Source organism: Daphnia magna, linkage group LG2, assembly GCF_020631705.1.
Source record: "Daphnia magna isolate NIES linkage group LG2, ASM2063170v1.1, whole genome shotgun sequence".
NCBI lineage: Eukaryota > Metazoa > Arthropoda > Branchiopoda > Diplostraca > Daphniidae > Daphnia > Daphnia magna.
Window position 1 is genome coordinate 4,096,376 of NC_059183.1, and position 20,824 is coordinate 4,117,199.

Below are 20,824 nucleotides of genomic sequence, written 5' to 3' on the forward strand. Positions count from 1 at the left end.
ACCGTGGATGAGCTTCTGAAGTACTGCTCCAAGACTTATCGCATGCCATGTGAATATGACCAATCTGATTAAGGCAATTTACAAAATTTGATAAAGTCTTAACACCCATTTATCAATTCATTTTTTAAATTAGAAGGCTTTCTTCGTCATCTGCAGTAGGACTACTGGAAGTCTCGTCTCTACTTGTTAGACGTCCAACGGCTTTTCTAGAAACCGAATCGAGAATCTATATAATCGTCAGTCAAGTCATTTAAATATCTCGGTTTAATTGTGATGTTCCAATAGTGTATTTTGATTTTTAAATTCAGTTGCTTCTTGCCAAAATCCAGATAACAACAATAAAGCAGGTTTTTCAAAAATAATGTTTCTAATTTCACCAACAAAGGAAAACGGTCGAAAAATAAATTCGGTTAGTCAGTAAAATTTGATTGGAATTCATGGTTTGCTTTGTAATGAATGAAGACGCAGCTAGACTTGGAATGATGGGAACTAAGTCAACAGTAATTTTCGTAGAATCCCATGGGGATTGGTAGGTTTCCTCGCCTGGATCGCATCCGCGAGCAGGCCCCTCATCCGCAAACGGTCGCGCAGTAAGACTTCTTCACTGTTAGCATCTGCTTATTTTAGAAAGTTAAAAGACCATTCTAATTCGGTAAAAGAAATATTCCAATGTTACCCTTAAGTTTCCAAATCCGTGGGTCAAAATCCAAAGTTCCAGAGTACTCAATGTCTGTGCGAGAGACACAATTTTAAAGATAACCTCGGAATTTCCAGAGCAGTGACGGTTTCAAAAGTAGTAAGCATGGTGTTGAAACGTTGAAGAGCAGGGAAAAGTATTTGGTGGAATCTATTGGCTATGTGTGGAATGAAAGACGTGTTTTCTATAGTTGTACTAGTTACTTCCGGTTGTTGGCTGATAACAGACGTTTCTGAAAGTCGCTGGAATATTTCACTCTTACGAAGCATGAGAGCACCCTTCTGGCTACTAGCCAATCGTTAAAAGCCCCATTTAGGATTCGTATACAAAAAGAGTGCGCCAGTTTTAATCTGAAAGGAAAATGAATAATTATTTATATTACACTAATCTCCAAACATGATTGTGGGGAAAACAAGTAATACATCAAATCAATCAATCTTAGTTCGTCATAAATTAGAGCACAAATTAAGGTCACCCAAAATTCATTCCAATGACAGCTCATTATCTACACGTAACAAAGAATGGCATTATTATTATGAGTTAAAAACAATGAAGGAAGACTAGATATCACATGAAAAGTTTCGAATCAAATTACCAATTCATGATATTGCACCAACTGTTCTCTTTGGTTCAATACCATAGGACTCGAAGTTGTCTTGTGATTCTTGTTTTGTTTTACATCTCCAAGGCTTCTACAAATTCATGGCGGATGGCTACAACTAAAGAAATAAAATAAAATGAGATAATAAGGCCTTAACTATTGCAAATTTGAGTACATACTTGCAGTCCTATAGTGAGAGCAAAAGATTTGGTGTACAAGGCCAGGAGTTGATTTAAGGTTGAAGGAATTGCAGCAACTGGTCTGATAAAGTGCAGAGAAACAAAAAATTGCTGGAAGATTGTGATTTAGTGTACTAGCTTTCCTATAGATCATGTGATCTGGCTTCCTTCCCAGCACGACTGCTTATGCCCAAATGTTAGCTATCCAACATAACTACTCTGAGAGTAGAACCCAGCCAACAAACAAGATCCAAAAATTCTTCCTTTAAAATGAAATATTGATAGTTTAACTTGAAATTCCAAGGGCTGTTCTGATATTTGCACAAGTATGTATTCTCTTTCAATTCACAAAAGAACTTTTATCTGAAGTTTCATACACTTTTCCATTACAAGAGAACATAAAGTGTTATGTTCCCAGCTTCATTTCAATTCCTGGCGTGTAATTGGAATAAAATTACAACGGACGTAGAGCTATACATGAAATATTCTATTAATTAAATCATTCTTACTTAAGTCTCTCATACCAAAAGGATTTGAACCCCGCTTGGTGGCGCAGCGCTCACCCCCCGCGACCGTATATAAGGCTGGGCAGTTTCCCTCAAATTTCATTGTGCGTCTTGGAGCAATGCCGAGTGGTTGGTTTAGATTAGTGGCTCTTCTACGACATAGAAGATTTCTTCTGTCATCAGAGAACACCGTCTCTGCGAGCAGATTTTTTTTCCTGCCCTGCACTTAGAATAATGATGTTCAAGTAGACAGCAAACCAATAGGCCATCTTCCTGAATTCAGTCGGTGTCAAACCAAAGTAGATATCACACACTTTCTTCAGATAGTGTTCCAGAGGGTTTTTGTAAGCTCGTAAAAATAATAAAAAGCAAACTGTAATACCTGATAGTGGTCTTATATCCAATATATATAGTTATTGGAAGAACTCCATGAATTTCATCAGCAGAGAACTTGTGAAGATATCGAGCCAAAGTGTTGCGTGGAATTCCTGACTGTAGACTAACTTTACTTAGGCTAATATATCCAATTTTCATCTGTTTCACTGCGTTGAGCATGGTTTCTTTGCTAGTCTAGCCTGTCTCTGTCATAAATAAATTTAATTGAGACAAAGGTTGCATTAATATGGAAACAAACGTTAAATAACAAGGTAAACCCAAGAATTTATTTTGAGTTAATAAACGCGTTATCTTGGTTACAAAAAGAAAACGGTCAATCGAAAGGATTTCCACTTTACTACTAGAAAAAACGTTTTTTGACTATCTTTTTTGTCGTTGAAATAGCAGACATAACAATAAACGTTTAGCAGTCGAACATGTCGTAATTTAAATACATCTGACAGAATTAAATTTCATACTTACGAAATTTTAAACTCCAATTTCCATTTTCATACGCAGTATACGTTGACTTCAAGTAATAACTACACCAGGGAGAGAAAAACGACGTGTCCTAAAATAGCTACCAACTCTGCAAACAGAAAAGCTGGAGAAAGAACCACAGACGTTTGGTGGCGTTGCCAGGAAATTTTATTACATTACTTATGTGTTTTTAATGTAGAAATACTAGAGTATTGTCTATGCTAGGGCTTTTAAAAAGTTGGGAAACATTTTTATATTTCAATTTAATAGTATTCTCCTGTATTTTTAAAAATTATTAGGTATGGAAACTATATTTCTATTTGTCACACTATTTCGTTTCCCTTACTTTGCAGGGGGAAGCACATCGAGCTCACAATATCATACCACTTAATATTAAGGATATATTGGATGCAGTTCACAAAAAAATTCAAGATAGAGGACACAGAAGCTCACATGGTATTCATTTCATTGCTTATCATACAATTTAAAAATGTAAGTAAGTAACTAAGAAATATCAGAGCTTCATTTTACCTGTTTCTGCATCTCTTAAGACTGAGAGTTCAGTTCTTCTTTTAACCAGAATTCCTGTTGTGAAATTAGGTAACATTTGTCGGCACTGTTGCAGAGATTGAGTCCAATCACACAAACATTTCATACACGGTAAGGGATGACAGTGGTTCAATTGAAGTAGTCCAATGGATTGAAAATGAATGGGAAAATGAACATCTTGTTAAAACTCAGCAAACAGGATTCCTACGACTTGGACTTCAGTCAAGTTTCAAACATGAACTTGTGCAGCAGCATTGCTAGTGACACGCTGCAAGAAGACGACACACACGGCAGAAACTGACGAGATCATTGCACCCAATAAAAATGACTTAAGAAACCAATAACATTTGTACACATATGTTATTTCCCTCCTTTTTTTTCCCTTTTGCTTTTTTTGTAAGATTGCCCCTTGATTCTCTGGTATCACGTGCCCCATGACTTTGGTTCCTTTTGAAGATGAGCAATTCTTCATACAACTCGCAGTGGTTGTAAATGAAGTAAACATGTGGTGCTTTTGTCTTTGGTTTGGTGAAAAAACCAAATGTGTCGGTTGCTAACCGTTTCTCAATGTTTTTTTCTCACTGCGTTACATTTCAGTAACTGATTGGAGAAATTTATGTTGAGAAATTTCAACTATTGAGAGTGAAATTTCATCATTTTTCTAGTTTTCAAAATTAAAAATACCAAATGTATAGTTTTGTGGATCGATGGTAGCTGCCAAATCAAACATATTACTTTCACACTCCATCATGCTTTCCCATTGCACACATCTGAACAAGTTATAAAATATAAATTTTTAAAATTGGCTCTTAAAATCCAATAGCCATAATACTGCTTTACAGGACAAATTGGTGAAACCTCAACAGCTAAAGAAAGTAAGGCGAAGAAAGATTAGAAATTGCCCAAACCATATAAGTTGGAATACCATCATGCCAATAGTATGATTCTACTGCTCTTTCCTTCATCACATGCTCTCAGTTTTCATCTCAAAGTTTACTCCCTATGTTGTGTTGAAAACCATTTCAACAAACATCTCGTCATTTCTGCCTATAAGGTGGAAAAATTTTGAGTTGCGTGCGTGGTATTAGACTTTTATTTTGTCTACCACTATCAAATTATCGTCTATACTTGCCATTTTAACTCGTGTACGTTATGTGGAAAGAATGCTGGCCTCAAATAAAGACCAACAATGATGCAAAAAAACCACTCAATGTGAAATAAAATATAAACACCTATTTTAACGAACTTGGTTATTTATTAAAATAAAAAATAAACCATACAATTTCAACGTTTAAAAAAAAAAAAAAAAAAACCACAAAAGATCACCTAATATGGGCAGTCACTTTGGTAGTGCCCCTTCTGATAACACTACAAAATAAAACAAAATAAATAAAAGTAAATTAACATTGATAAAACATGGACTTACCTTATTACACTTTCTTGTCTTCATTTTGTTAAGGTCGCTCCTTCTACGCTTAACTTTCTGTTTTGGTTGTAGTTGCTGCTGACTAGGCCCTTGGTTTCCCAATTGCCCCAAAAGAGGCCCGATCAACCGGAAGCCCTCGAACATCAACCCCAAGGCCTTTTTCTGTGTTTAAAAAAAAGGTATTACTTCAATTAATAATAAAAAATTGCAATAGAATTACTTACCGCTACGGCATCTTGAGCCACGGGAGCGCGTTGGGCCACGGGAGCGGGTTGGGCCACAGGAGCGGGGTGGGCCACGGGAGCGGGTTGGGCCACGAGAGCGAGTTGGGCCACGGGAACGGGTTGCGCCACGAGAGCGGGTTGCGCCATGGGAGCAGGTTGGCCCACAGGGGCGGGTTGAGCCACGGGACCGGGTAGCTCGACGGGGGCGGGTAGCTCCACGGGGCCGGGTAGCTCCACGGGGGCGGATAGTTCCACGGGGGCGGATAGTTCCACGGGAACGGGTAGCTCCAAGGGAGCGGGTTGCTCAATGACCGGTGGCTCCATGGCGGACTCGTCGGTCGGCTGCCCACCTTCCTCGGCCGGATTGCCCATGCCCGAGGGCGAGGCTTCACTGGCCAGGAAAGCCTCACAATACAGCGAGGCTTCCCCGTCCAGAACTACCTCACCCCTATCACCGGCTGGTCAGGCCTGGTCGACGGTTACAGCTCTGAAACAAATAGATAAAATAAGTGAATTGAATAAAAAAAAAATGAATACAAAAAAACCCTTACCCTCCGGTGCGCAGGAATTTTATGGTCAGGGACCGACAATTTCGGCAATTGGCATAGTCCGTCCACTCCGCCTCTGCATACCCAACGTATTTCAGTAAATATTGGACTTTTGGACGTCCAGTTCCCGACCGCAACTTCCTAAAACGGGAAAAGGAAAATAATTAAAACATAATAAAGTGAATAAATTTAACATTAAAAAGAAATAAAATAAAGTTTCAATTATCTTCGATTCAGCACAGCTTCCACTTTGAACTCCTCGAATCCATCTTGAACTTGGTGGTTGCGGGGAATCTTCGTTGCTGGAAACACTAATTGACTTGACGCTTACACTTCACGAACTAACAGAAGAGTTGAAGGTTCAAGCCCAAGCGCAGTCGGTTCCAAAACGTTTGCTTTGCCCTTAGAAGCGGGGTGGGGGTGGGTGGGTTTTCGGTTAGAATTTTATTGCATCAAAGCGTATCCAAATCCCCATTACTTGTGGATACAGTCGCCATGGTGAACGCTTCGTTGAGTACACTAGTCTATAGGTAACCCAAATGTTATTTTTTAACTTCTAAGTTTCTAGGTTTCTGTCTTGTTCCCCCTTGACTTTTGATAACAAGCTCAAGTAGTTCCTTGACCAGAAATTTAGATTGAACCTGAGTCAAGTTCATCATCGGAATCGTCCTCAAGCCAAGAAGAGAGTAGTTGGTGGATGGTCCACCATGACGACACAAAACAGGAAGTCAAAGAACCTTATGAGACGGTTAAAGAATTACAATCACCGTGGAAAGAACCCGCAGAGTCAACTGACTTTGTGATGTAGTGGATGGGTCATTGTCGACCAGCTGTTGTTGTTGCATTGTGTCGCGCAGACGACTGTCATGAGACTGTGCACCCTCTTCTTCCAGGACAAGGTGCAGCACGACCGCGTAGCCGGTTCACAATTGCAGCTTCTCCGCCTCCTCGTCCACGGCGGCCCTGGAACAGGTAAGTCCTTCCTCACGAAGCGAATCCAGGAGCGCGCCGAGGAGATGGGACTGCAAGTCGCCTGCATGGCGCTCACCGGCATCGCGGCCGGCATCATGCCTCAAGGCACCACTTGCCACCACCGGTTAGCCATCCGGTGCGGCACTACCCGCCGCCGGCCACCTCCCCTCCAACGGGAGAAGCTACTTCAGCAGCAGGAGCAGAAGCGTCGCCAGGCGGCTGGTCGATGGAATCTACGCCCATGATTTCGGCGAGCCTCCCAGCGATGATGTCCAGCATCTCCGGGGTGACGAAGGAGTCCTCGTCGATGATGACCATGGCGAGGGACTCTTTCTGAAGCTTGTACTGGAGCCCTGACTAGGTACCAGGGACCCAAACCTCTGAAAAATATCTGTTTCTCTGACCATTCTGTTTCAGATACTTTGAAAACCGAAATGTCTGTTTTTGATTTCGGTTCTCACCTTAACACAAAGAGAATTGGCCGCTTCTTTTCGGATATCGTGGTTTCAGTAAAAGGATAGGAAGAGTGGCGTTTTTTCATGAAAAGTGGGGGGTAGGGCCTACAACATCCCTGTAAAAAACAATAACAGAAGGCAGAGATAGGGTTAATACGGGCTTGCGGTATATAAGAAAAATAAGGGGGGTATAAGGCAAGATCGTTCCGATGAAGCCGTTTCTTACTCGAAATCGAACGTAGAATACAAACAACTGAAGCCCTCTGAATTCAAATTGACCTTCGAATCGAACATGTATTGATAGATTATTTTTCAAATTTCTCATTGCATCGAATCAAAAGAATGTCCTCTAATATTGAAGGAGTCAAATTATTCCGATAAGCAGAAAGAACAAACTTGAGGCTAGAGAAACATCTTTCTACACTGACTTGAGTAACAGGTACCCCATGAACAATTTCGGCTAGAATAAATAATTCTGGCATGTCAGTTCGTGCATTATACCACCACTCCAGTAAATTTTCAGTCGAATTTATTCGCGGATGACCCTCAAAGTTTTCCAGAAGGTGGTCGATTCGTTTGTTTTCAATGGTGAATGCCGGAGAAACCATAAAATTTTCACCTTCCCGCATGGCTGATTCAAACTTATCAAGAGGCCCAATGAAAGACTCAGCGTGTCCGTGTGGGAAAGAGTTATTGTTAGAGTTTCTGTCTAACCTCATTTGATGGACAGCTTGCCACAGATTGACCAAATAAGCTTTGGCTTTTACCCTCTCATCAGTAGACAGAATTACCTAACAAACAAAACATGTTAATCTTAGTTATACAAAGCGAAGCTATTTAATTCTAGGATCTAGATATATTGCTGATCGGAAAATATCATTATCCATCAACAAATTTTCCCGTGTTTGAAGGGCCACGGAAAAACCTTTCGCAAATACTGTGTCGATTTCTTCTACGTCCATTTTACACGACGTCCACAATTTGTAAAAATCTCCTATGGTCAGCTGTTGCATTTGCAACCTGACTGATGCTTTTCGGGCCGGCTCGAGAACGGAGCATATCTCCTGAATGCCAATCCATTGAATCTCACTGATCTTTAAATCTGCATGAGAATTTTCTATTTCAGTAATGAAGTCCCGAAGCTCAAGAAGACGAGCTAGCATCGCAAGTGTCGAGTTCCACCTGTCGTTATCAAATAATAGTTAAAAAAAGGGACATACGACGGTTATTTATATCTCACCTGGTTTTCCCATCAAGTATTGGTTTTTTCAATTTACTACGCCGAATCGAAACCATAAACACCTGATTTTTCAAAGCTTTCATCGCCGCACGGGCTTTTCCAATTAATCTGTCAACAGATTTCAATTTAAGCGCGTCCAGCACTGCGAGTTGTAATGTGTGCGCTGCACACCGAAATCCGCGCACAACATCGCGAATGCTTTCCGAGAATTCGGTAATAACAAGTTCTTCTTCTTCTTCGTCATTATTTATGTTCAGTTCGTCAAAATCAATGTCTTCTTCTTCTTCGTCTCCATCCAAGAAAAGTTGCACAGATTTAATAATGTTGCTGCCGTTATCAGATGTAAGGGAATATATCTGATTGGCAGAAATCCCGTAACTGAAGATGCATTCTAGCATCAATTCTTTTATATATTCTCCTGTATGTCTCCCATACACTTCTATCATTCCAAGGGTTTTTAGAATTATTTTACCTTTTTCAGCATATTGGATGTTTATTCCAAGTATAGAACGATCAAGACGTGTGCAACAGTCAAATTTCACACATAAGAGTTTCCCAGCTACCTCTTTGGAAATAGAGGCGCGTCTATCAGATGCCACTTTAAGTATTTCTTGGCGAACGTTTTGACAATTAATCGCAGAAATAGGTTCAAGAGCTTTAATTATAGGGTCAATAATCATTTGAAAACCACTATCTTCTATTAATGAAATAGGGCGCCCATTGACAGCCACGATATTTACGCACGCTGCCATCAGTTTTTCTTTACTCATCTCAATTGTAATTTTGTTTAATTTTAATTGAGGAGAGTCTTCATGGTCTTCATTATTTTTACGCTTTCTTGCGTTTTCTTTTAATTTCACTATCTCAGAAAAAATATCAGCATGAAAGGCCCTAATATGACTTTCTAAATTAGTAGCATGTTTCCCTTTCAAAACGCGCTTGCATTCCCCTATTTTGCACCTACTTGTATTTCCAGTTGCATCGTAATCGAAGTAATTGTGACAAGGGTTTTCGTTATTCCTCCCCATGCTTACACGACACGAAATAAGAAACACGAATAACGGTGAAAACTTGGAACACACACACACACACGAACAAGGTGACGCAATATAGACCTATCCTTAAAAAACAGCTGATAGTATTGTATGAAACAGAAAAAAGGGGTAAAAAAAAAAACGCCCCTCTTTCGGTGGTCTATTTGCATATTTTTCGATTTTCTGTTTGGGTTTTTCTTTGTGGCCAAAACAGGGGAGCGGGTTAAAATACCGGTATTTTTCTGTTGTTTTTTCATCGTTTCGAGACCCTGCTAGGAACAGCGTGGAACAGGACGAAGATACAGAGGAGCTCCTCGAAAACGACCAAGGCTCGGAGCCACCGTATGACGTGGAAACCAGCCGGAATGCCGAGCCGGCGGAGGACGACGACGCCCATGTTACGGCAACCGTCTACTCCAGCGGCAAGAAGAAGAAGGCTGTCACGCAGGCGGAGCATTACGCTTACCGCGGGGAAGCGCGGTTAGCACTACTAGCCTTACAAGTACGCCACCATGATACTCATCGTGGGAAAACCCCTCGGAAAAAATAAGCAACGTCCTCCGTCAGGTAGCGGCGGCTACGCCTTGGCCTCCTCCGCGGTTCATGACGACAGCGACCTGGACGAAGAGGACGCACCCGCTGCCACCGGACTCGGATCAATGCAAGGGAGGACGCCCAACGCAACCTTCCCTTTCCATCCCGCGCACCCGCTCTACGACAGCCACCACCAGCAGATCCGGTCCAAATTCAGAGTACCGGTTCTCATCCGCAGGCCGCCCAAACCGCCTCCGCCCAAACCGACCCGATGAATGGAGTAGGGCCCGACCTTTTGTCGTTTTTCTGCAGCCGGCCGAACTGGAGATCGTGCATGAAGTCGCAAAGCGCCGTCCATGTCAGCGGCCTTGGTAGCGTTCCGCCCTCATCCAGCCAGGGCCGGAAGACCAGCAGCATGTACTGGGCGAAGGTGCGAGCGGAAATAATACTTACACCAAGACATCTATGAACAAAGAGCTAAAATTTGGTCTTAAGACATATTGCTCTATATTTAATATTTCACGCGTTGTTTCAAATTACACGACTTGTCCCTTGCCCCAACTAGCCCCCGTCTCTCCTACGACAGCAAGTTATTACAAGGGCTTGTATAACGTGTTGATGAAATTTGGCTGTCGTGGCAGGCAAGATAGTGCTAACTGTCCAGACCAACTGTAGGTATTGAAATTACTTGAATAAGAAAGACAATGAACAGGAATATCCAGAAACTTATAATAAAATGTTGGATATTGTTACGATTATCACTATTTTAACTTCTAAGCGCTCTTCAATTATATCATTGTTCTTTCTTCCACTTTGGCTACTTCCTTTTTCCAAATCTCCCGACGACTCCCAACGACGGTCAGCTGGGTCAGATATGGGTAAATCTTGACGTTACTGTTTCGTACATGGTTGAGATTTCCTTCCTTTCTCTTGAATAGCAACGGGGCAATTACACCCAAGCTCTGGAATAGAGTTGAAACCACTTGAACCTTTGTTTTGTTTTTTATTTTTCCTTGTTCACCGTGATCTAGCTTCAACCCGTATCGTCTGGAACGTAAGTATTCAGACTTTGTGTAAGTTTTCTATATGCTGTATTCTGAGTATGTATTGGTCCTGGAATGCCAACGAGCATGGCTAGGGTGATCAATGTATTCTGTATGTGTGTTGGTCCTGGAATGCACACAAGCATGGCCAGGGGGACAAGGTGTCGTGGTGAAACGGACCTTGTGAGTGCGTTACAATAAAACAAGTATTGAGTAATTGCGTATGTGTGTCAGGAAATATTGACCGAGTAAATTCCGACAACAGTTGTTTTTTAACTGACGGCCTGAAACCGTAACAATATATTGAAACTTTAACCCCGAGGGATTTACTTTACTAAATTACCGAAGGTTTAGGGCCTTTAACGCAGCACAACTTACAATAGGCTCCTCCTCCAGGTAGGGTCCCGGTTTATTGGGTTTATTGGAATTTTTTCCACCAATAGGAATGAAGGAAAGCAAAAAAAACAGCATTAACGATATTTTTAAGCTGAAATTAGTAGATTTAAATTATGATAAAGGTAACAAATGATAATGCACGTCATTTTATTGTCTTAATTGTTAAACTATACGACAACTAAAATCTTTTTTTCGTATGTAACAAAGTCAACAATCGGCCATTTTGTACTGTTTGGGGTGCTTTAACATTTGGAAAAAAGATGGCACCTTTGTACTTTTTTTCTAATTCAAAATTTAAAAACTAGATGTCACTATTTTTTATGTAAACAAAATTGGAAAACAGCAACTATAACAACTAAAACTAACCTTAAATCCCGAAGGCAACCAAGGGGCTTTATTTAAATATTGAGCCAACCATTGACACTTGGAAGTGTAAACCCTCTTTCAAAGTCATTATTTATTTAAGTAATTTACCTTTTAAATATTATATTCTTGTTCATACTTTAATTCTAATCTCAATAGAAGAGAAGAAGAGAGACACTTTAATAGTTTCTTCTAAGTTCTAGTTTCTTCGTCTTATCAGAAACCTATGAAGAAGCCAGATTAAGTCTGCCTCGATATTGATGTCAACATAGTTTTTTTACTAAGTAATACTATTACAAAATACCTAGTTTTCCCATGAAACTAGGTATAACTAGGTTACTTATCTTGTTTCGGCTTAAACTAGGTACTAGATAATAGTACCCAGACAGCACAAAACTGCCGTTGAACTTCCAGTTGCCTTCCCGTTGGATAGATAAGTGGGAGATTAGTCGGATAGTAGTCCCTGTTCTTTTGACTTCGAATAACATTGTCCATAGGACTCATCACTTCTTCGCAGTTGTGGAACTTCTGCTTCAGGTTAGCTACTTACTTATATAATATAATACTATACTTGAGACTAATATAATAATAAATTTGAGACTTTAATAATATTTTAAATTGTGCTATAGGTATAGCAGCCACTGTTCTACTTTGAACTTCGAACATCATTGCCCACCTAGAATCTCATCATTCAAACAAAGGTACAATTTTGAAAATTATTGTTTAATTGTAAGAAATTATAGTTTAATTGTAAGAAATAATAGGATGGGTAGAGGAAGACGAAGGGGCTTTAATGGCAGGAAGCAGCAATTAAGGGATAACAGACAAACATTTTTTCGTCAAATGAGTAGGGAAGTTAAAATTTTGATTTATTGGTTAGTGAAAACGAAGGTTAACAAGTAAGGGAATATCAGAATTTTGATTTTTTGGAGGCAAATGAATGGAGGTACAGTGACGAGTTAACGGTTTTTGAAGATGGAAATATCGATCCTCATTTTGAGATTGTTAATCACGATGTAGAGTCATTAATTTCTGAAGAGAATGTATCAGTGGATGACTTTGAGGAAGAACAAGTTAACGTTGTCATAAACAGCAGCGATTTTGAAGAAAGTGATTTATCATTTCGTTATAAATTAGCGTCGTGGGCAGTTCTACCTGGAGTAAAGCATGTGCACGTTAACAAACTACTTGCTTTACTTAGAACGCATCCATGCCACTCAGATTTACCGGCCGACGTCCGTTCACTAATCGGCACTCCTCATTTTGTAGTAGTCCATGAAGTCCATCCTGGCCATTATTTTCACTTTGGCATTGTAAAAGGCTTGAACATCGTTTTAAATGACTTGATACGTTCAAACAAAAGGTTTGAGTTGATTGACATTTTTGTCAACATTGACGGACTTCCAATATCCAGTAGCACGGGTGGTCAGTTTTGGGTTATTTTGGGTACCGTAGGTGGGTTTCACGGATTGGAGAAAAAAGTTTTTGTGATCGGAATCTATTATGGCCAAGAGAAACCTTCCGGTCCAAATACGTTTTTAAGAGAGTTTCAGTACACGCTAAATTGCGTGTAGTAGCTAGTTCCATATATTTAAACCAATTGATGGAATTTCTTTTGTGTTTCTTTTTGCCAGGAAAAGATGTTTCTCAAAAACTGTATGCCGTTGCGGAACACCCTGCTTTAATGGGGACGACCAGAGACCCCAAACAGGATCGTATGCAATCCATACAGGTGAGTGGTGGTGGAGGTTCGGTCGGTGTCAACAGCACGATGACCTACTCCACGCTGGGTCCGTGGCAAGGTGAACTTCTCAGAAGCCAGAGCGCCGACGCCGTTCACACTTGCAAACAGGGCCAGGTGCGCTCCATCCATTGGCGGCGAGATCAAACCCGCAGGGTGAGTTGCCGCTAAAATTTTTCTATTTTTCTTGTCTTAATGAATCGTTAAACTTTTATTTTTCTTGCACTCACGTGTTAGATATGGGCTAAGAGGTATCAGAAACTCGTTCCATGTCGACACGAGAATCGTCCGTTGATGAAACCATCAACTGATTGCCGAAAAACAAGTAGGCGTAGCCATTTAGGAGAAGAAGAAGAGACAGATGATTGCACGGCCAGAGTAAGTAGCTCTAAATACCCTGCGGTAGCTAGTGACAATCGTCATCAAGAAATAAGGATAGCCGCTTCTAATCATCAATAACAATTTCGCCCACACTGGAACAACAAAGTCCAGTTTGACGAGACCTTCGTGTATTTATTTTTCTACGTGTTCCTCCCTTTTTCTAACGAGCTTAGAATATTGTATTTTGGGGAAACAACTGTTGTATTTTATATGAAACATCTAACCACCAGGTGGTGGCTTGTATTTTGTCTATACCTCTGTTGCTTTGCTCGTTACTGTGTTGAATAATACTGACGTTAATATGTTGTCTGTGATTGGTATTTTTTAATCGAACAAATTGCACTGTCAATGATAATATTCGATGTGAATACAAGCCATTGTCCTTTGTATAAGTATTCAGCAATTCAAAAGTACCCTTTCTTTTTGATTGATTCTTCAATGTTGGATCGTTCTCAAAGTCATGACTGTGAGGAACTTTTACGTGTTAGCCCAGCGTCCGTATTCGTACAATCACGAAATTTCAAGCTCAACTCAGTGCCGCCATCTAATGAATGATACAGAAGTTAGGCATGTAAATACGTAAACCTTGTAACCAGCTGTCAAATGAAAGGTGTCAAATAGGCAAATTGTGTTTGTGCTCACAGATGTTAATCTTATCTATACGGCTTAGGGTTTCTTTCCTGATTAGTATTCTGTTGGCCAGCTCCTAAAAATCTGAGTTCCAAAGCTTGGTATAGTAATCTTGGGATCTGGTAGTTTATTTGACGAACACTTACCAGCAACCAGCAAAAAGCAAAAGTGTAAGTTATGTCTCCCATTAAAACATTATTTGTTTCATAATTCTTGCTCCACAAGACTATTTCCCTGTTTATGTCAGATGGAAGACATTGTCAGCCTCCTGGTGAAACGACACATGAACTTGGTTGTTGAAACCATCTTATCTTTTCTTGACCACAACAGCTTACAGAGCTGTGAGTTTGTATCCAAAACTTGGTATTTGGTTATTAGGAATGGAAAATTATGGAAGCGGCTCTATGGACGTGTATCACAGAGGAAGCCACTTTTGCAGAATCTTATGGCACGGAGGGAACTTGAGGCAAAGCACGACACTGAGAATGATGAATTTCTGTACAAGAGATTATTCTATGCCCAACAGACTCTTGTACAGAATTGGAGCTCAGGAAAGTACAAGACATCCTTAAAAGCTCTTGGTGAAGTCAGTGTTTCCATTTTTACGATGGATGCTCGTCGAATTCTCTATGTCTTGAGAACATCTCCTTCAGTTCCCTCTTCCATCATGGTATGGAATGGCTGGACTATGGAATCAGAACATTTTCTGGTGGGCCACCAAGAATGGATAACAGATATGCAGATCTGTGGAGACCTAATATTCTGCTCTTACTATGATGGAACCATTCTCGTGTGGGATCAAAAAACCAAAGAAGTTGTCCAGCAGTTCCAAGATCAAGAAGTAGTGGATTGGGTGGTGATCCACGCCTCACACGGTCTTCTCATAACCTGCACTAGCATTTTATCTGGTCTCACGGATCAAGATATTTCGGTAACCATCCGTCGAATTCACAGCCCTACAGAAATGGCTATCGAAAGAGTTTGTAAGTGAAATGAAGACTGTTATGGCAACAGGCTTTACGCATTTTGACAAACTGATTAAAATTCGAAATTGTTCATTTATTTGCGATGGACCTGCCCGAGTATTCATCACAGGTACAAGGTACCATTCAGGCAGAAGTGCTTGTTCAAAATGTACAACCGAGGGAGAAATGGCTTGTTGAAAGTGATTAAGCCAAGTGAGTTACGTTTACAAGTAAGACCGAAGGCAAGAATTGTTTTCCATCCAAAAATGCTCCTTTACGCACAGATGAATCTTTTCGGAAGCGTTTTGATCCAGATCATCACAATAATTACAGTTGCCAAGAGGAATTAGATGTAGATATGGTATTAGATTTTCCGCTTGATCAAATGCATTTGGTTGATGAAGGTGCATGTAGAAAACTTTTTTTCACTATAGTTTTTGATGAGGACTATAAAGTCAGTCCCTACACAGCCAAACGAATTGACGACACCATGTCAATGTTATCGCGATACACTGCTGGAGATTTTTCCAGGAAACCAAGGCCGTTCACAACAAAAATGAAGGCCACTGAATGGCGGCAATAAAGACTTTATACGGGCCCAGTTGTTCTTGTGAACCAAATTACATCTGAGAGGTACGCAAATTTTTTGACTTTTTTTGTTGCAAGCAAAATTTTATCGTGCACTAGATGTTCAATACGGACAGTACGCTAAAGACTTGTTAAGAAATTTTGTCCAAAATGGGTCGATCTTATATGGACCTACCTTTATTTCGTATAATATCCATAACTTAATTCATATTGCCGATGATTGTAATCGGCTTGGAGCTTTAGATAGTTTTTCAGCGTACGTTTTCGAAAACCATCTTTGTGTTATTAAGCGTTTGATCAGAAAAAGTGAAAAACCATTGCAACAGATCGTAAAACGTTTAGCCGAATTTGATAAACAACAAAAAGTGGTCGAACCTTTTCATGAAATAGAGGAATTGTACAAATTGAAATTTAAACATAAAGACGGGCCTTCCTTGCAAAACTACCAGGATTCCAATCAATTTAAACAAATTAATTTTAAAAATTATTGCATAACAGAAAAACATGGAAATAATTGCGTTTTACTAACCAGAAAGGAAGTTTTCGTCGTACACAATATTATTGAAAGAGAGAAGTTTTTGCTGTTGGCAAGTCTTTTAATTTACTAACAAATTTTTTTCTGGATCCATTTGATTCGACCGATTTCGATATTTACAAATGTACAAATTTATCGACGGTTATGCAATGCGGCCTATCAATCAAATTGCATTCAAAGTTTATCTAATACCCATTCCCAACACAAATAATTTTGCAGCATTTCCCTTAGAAAATTTGTGATTATGACTAAGTATTTTTTATCTTTTTTACAAAACTAGCTGTTTAACCAATTTGCCATCTTTCTTATCCCCTCCCCAACGTTAACAACCCCGAATTTTATTGCTACAAATGTAGTAATAAAATTACGATAGAGTGTACAGTTAAATAATACATATATTGTCAAACAAGTTGTATTTGAACAAGAACAAATGAATACAACAAGTGATCACTTAAATCTAAACAATAGTTTTACTCGAACAAAAACGGATAACCATTACCAAAAGTTGGAGAAGCGTCTGAGGACCTCTAGGGAAACCAGGGAACTCCTCTAACGAAGCCCAGCTCCGGGAGCTCACTCAATGGAGTCTCATCTAACGCAGGTTCGGGGCAGTCTTTTATACCGTCGCGCGAATTACTCCCCTTCCGGAATGTGCATCTGCGTATTTTTCTTAGAGCGGACTTCTCTTGATAATTTCTTAACCACGATCGCAGCGTTGTCCAAGGAGCGGATGACTCATCTCTGCGAAGAGATAACCAATCTCCCTTTTACCCCGCGACAGGCCCCCCTTTTTCAAAACCGGTGACCCGACTGTACTAATCTTCTGCGATCCACGAAGATTGATGAGACTTTAAAAAATCTGCTTGCGTCCTCTTGGCAAATAAGGGACTTTTACTCCATCGTTTTTATTCTTTCCGGTTGCGCTTACTTGTTCAAATGTTTCTTGTAATTCTCGTATAGTTTTAAGGATTTTTCTTTTTTTTTTAAACGGCCTGCCTTCAGCCAAGGAAGAGGCGCTGCAATCGCATATCTTCAAGCCGTTTGAGATTTACCATCCACTCGTTCGGGAGCCTTGCACAATTGAACCAGCTCCTGGCGGCGTCATCAAAATACTTTTCAAAATTATTTCTTTTTCCAATATCACCCCATGTGTGATGGGTAGAATGTTCTTCAAAGCGCTTGATCAATTAGTGCGCATTTCGAAAGATTGGCAGGCTAATAAATTTTCTGACAGCTTCCATAGCTTGTCTTTGCGGCTGCTCAATATGCCTTGATGGCACTATGAATTTTTGTCCGCCGCCTGGAACAACTAGACTTGCAGCTCTCAAAACGACCTCGGTTTCTGAATTCGAGTTTGAATCTCTTGCACTCTCGACTGATTCACCCTGACTGTCAGCTTCTTCGGTCAAATGGTCCTTTGGAATAGGACCTTCAAAATTTAGGGCTTCACCAATAAAGGAAGTTACACTCTCCAACGATGAGGCTGGGTTAGGTGAAGTTTCTACCGGAACGCTTGACAGTTCTCGAAGCGAATGTAATCGTCGGCTGGGGTCTCTAGGGCAACTAGGTAGCCGTGGGTTTGTCCTCTTCGGCATCGGCTATCAATGACTAGCGCACGACTTCGTTTACTCTCAGGCAACGAGCTGCGTCTTCAACAATTGCCACACCGCAGTACAAATTCGTTACTTACTGGTAACGAGCTGCGTCTCCACCAAGTGTTACGCGAGTTGTATTTGAACAAGAACAAATGAATACAACAAGTGATGACTTAAATCTGAACAATGGTTTTACTCGAACAAAAAGGGATAGCCATTACCAAAAGTTGGAGAAGCGTCTGAAGATCTCTAGGGAAACCAGGGAACTCCTCTAACGGAGCCCAGCTCCGGTAGCTCACACGATGGAGACTCATCTGACGCAGATTCGGGGCAGTCTTTTATACCATCGTGCGAATTACTCCCCTTCCGGACTTGGTATCTGCGTTTCTTTCTTAGAGCGGACTTCTCCCGATAATTTCTTCACCCCGATCGCAGCATTGTCCAAGGAATGGATGACTCATCTCTGCGAAGAAATAACCAATCTCCCTTTTCACCCGCGACAATATTTTATTTTTTTAATTCAAAACTTGCAAGATGCCTCGCAAAGAACGACCGGGAGGAGGCCCAATACGATTCAGTGGCCGGAGTCCAGAGTCGGGCATCGCTCACTGAAACACGAGCGCGCTCTGAGCTTTCCGCTCGGTGCCTCAAAGTGAGCGAATTTTCGCTCTAGCTCGCAACAAAAAAAATTTCTGTCAAAAACTTGTATTTTCTCCTCTTGCTCCTCTTAAAAGCGATCACAGTAGGTTATAGGTATTACAATTTCCTAATTCCTACACTTAAAAAAGTTAAAAGAGTTCAACTTGCTAGCTATTAGCTAGTTTTTGATGGGTAAAGTTGCCAGTTTCGAAAACATATTCCATTTTGTTTCAAAAACACAAGTTTGTCAAAATTACTGTTCGATAAATTTGAACGTTTTGGAACAAAAATGAGTCCCGCAGTGCTGAAAAGACGATTTTGGGTGTCGTCTGTACAGTTGCGTACTTTTTCAAAAAAAAAAATTTGTGTTCATAGAAAGCGCACTAAGTTTGGACCAAATGTTTTTATTGCTGACTGATAGATGGCGTTCGCGTTCGAGCGAGTCACCCAGCAGGTCTTCGCTCAAGCTCAAGCTCGCGTTTTTTTTAATTGAGCGGCTCGCGCTCGTCGCTCAGTGAAAATCGCGAGCGCGCTCCGCCTGACTCTGCCGGAGTCGTTAATAAAAACAGTTTGATGACTTTATTGATGCCAGTTTAAGTGAAATTGAAACACATACCTTTTTTAGCATCCCTAAAAGACCAAGTAGATGTGAAAACATTAGAAAAAGAAACCGTTTACCATTGAAGGAAGGAAAAAGTGTCGCTGGGAAAACAATGGCTTCATCAATTACCGCAGTTGAAAGAAGTGGAAAAACGGATAATTGTATAAGAGACAAACGTCGAGAGAGAATGGGCCATGCAAATTATGGAAGAGTAGTTGGAACTTTAAGAGGTTCAACAGAAAAAAATGATAAGAGGAGCGAGTTACGTGAAGTTGGTAGTGGCAGTGCAGGACATGGAGAAGCGAAATTCGAAGAGAGAGTGTAGGTGGAAATCGAGGAAGAGGTGGTAGAGGGAATCGAGGGCGTATTGGAAACGGGATTCATGGACGAGGCGAAAGTGGGTATCGAGGACGGCGTGGAAGTGGAGGACGTATTGGAAACGAGAGTCAAGAACGAGGAAGCATGATTCGTGGACAGCAGGAAGGTTAAAATTTTTATTTTTTTTATTTTTTATTTCAGTTATATCCTTACATTTATTTTCTTTTTCAGACATCACAGTTGAGCCTATGTACAGTGATACCCAGCCAATTTCCTTGGAACAACTTGATGTTGGTAACAGTGAAACCCCTGCTACTGTATTGGAAAAGGAACCAGAGGAAAACAACGTAGAGTATGTGCAGGGAGAGAACTCGTCCGTAAACAATGATTATTTTGAAGGAGATGAAATGGATGCAGGGGTTATAAATGATGAACACGATGATGAAGGTCAACGAGTGTTACATTGGTAATTCAGAGTTTTATTTCACCGTTAACGTCTTTTTTTGTTTTAGCTTATCAAGATAGTGAATTTCCAGCTGCAAGTGGTGGTGCTGATGAAAGACGTAGTTTGGATGATACTTCATCTGGTATCGATGATTGGAATGAAATGAACACCTATAACGAATAAAATCGACAGATAGAAAGAACCAACACGTCAAAAAACGGTAGAAATATTCAAATTTGTTATAATAACAAACCTAATTAGTATGCCGTTATTTTCAGATCAAGGAAGGAAGGGATCAACTCCGCTGTCTAATGTTCCGTCTTGCTATTAACCTTACAACCATTTAAATACGCCGGATACGCTTAAACAATATGGGGCTCGCACTCCACAAGAGGCTGCAAAAGTGGCTTCTGGAGTGTGGTCGTATTATAAGAGAACGTATTATAATTTTAAAAATTTAGTATTATTTTCAAGTTCAATATTAACAACTCACTGTTTCCCTTCTAGAGTTCTAGTCTTACACGAAGAGATCCTTTGAGTACATGAAAATTCTTTTAAAGCAGATTACATTTAAGGTGGATGGCTTAGAGGCTGAAAAGAAACTTGATGGTCCTTGCCACTGCAATGTGGAGGAGTCTGATGCTATCGAAGACTTCTTCGGATTGTCCCTTAAACTATATCGGAAATCAAAGAACTCGAAAGAACATTGGGTCTGCCTTCTATGCTTCAAAAACTTTAAATATATATGAAAAAGGTTTACAAAG

At 40.3% G+C, this 20,824-nt stretch overlaps 2 protein-coding genes across 2 annotated transcripts; one reads left to right on the plus strand and one right to left on the minus strand.

Annotated features, from left to right (window-relative positions):
* Nucleotides 1-7,317: 7,317 nt before the first annotated feature.
* On the minus strand, nt 7,318-9,022 carry LOC116917704. Its single transcript, XM_045169186.1, has 3 exons — nt 8,253-9,022; nt 7,951-8,194; nt 7,318-7,803 (listed from the first exon to the last, which is right to left on the minus strand). Exons 1-3 carry the CDS (start codon nt 9,020-9,022, stop codon nt 7,318-7,320), a joined length of 1,500 nt encoding a protein of 499 aa, XP_045025121.1.
* A 5,072-nt stretch (nt 9,023-14,094) lies between these two features.
* LOC123469840 (F-box and WD repeat domain-containing 11-B-like) lies at nt 14,095-20,243 on the plus strand. The gene is made up of 6 exons (XM_045169187.1): nt 14,095-14,354; nt 14,415-14,544; nt 14,622-15,357; nt 15,624-15,749; nt 19,847-20,062; nt 20,128-20,243. Exons 3-6 carry the CDS (start codon nt 14,622-14,624, stop codon nt 20,241-20,243), a joined length of 1,194 nt encoding a protein of 397 aa, XP_045025122.1. The 5' UTR covers nt 14,095-14,354; nt 14,415-14,544.
* Nucleotides 20,244-20,824: the final 581 nt, after the last annotated feature.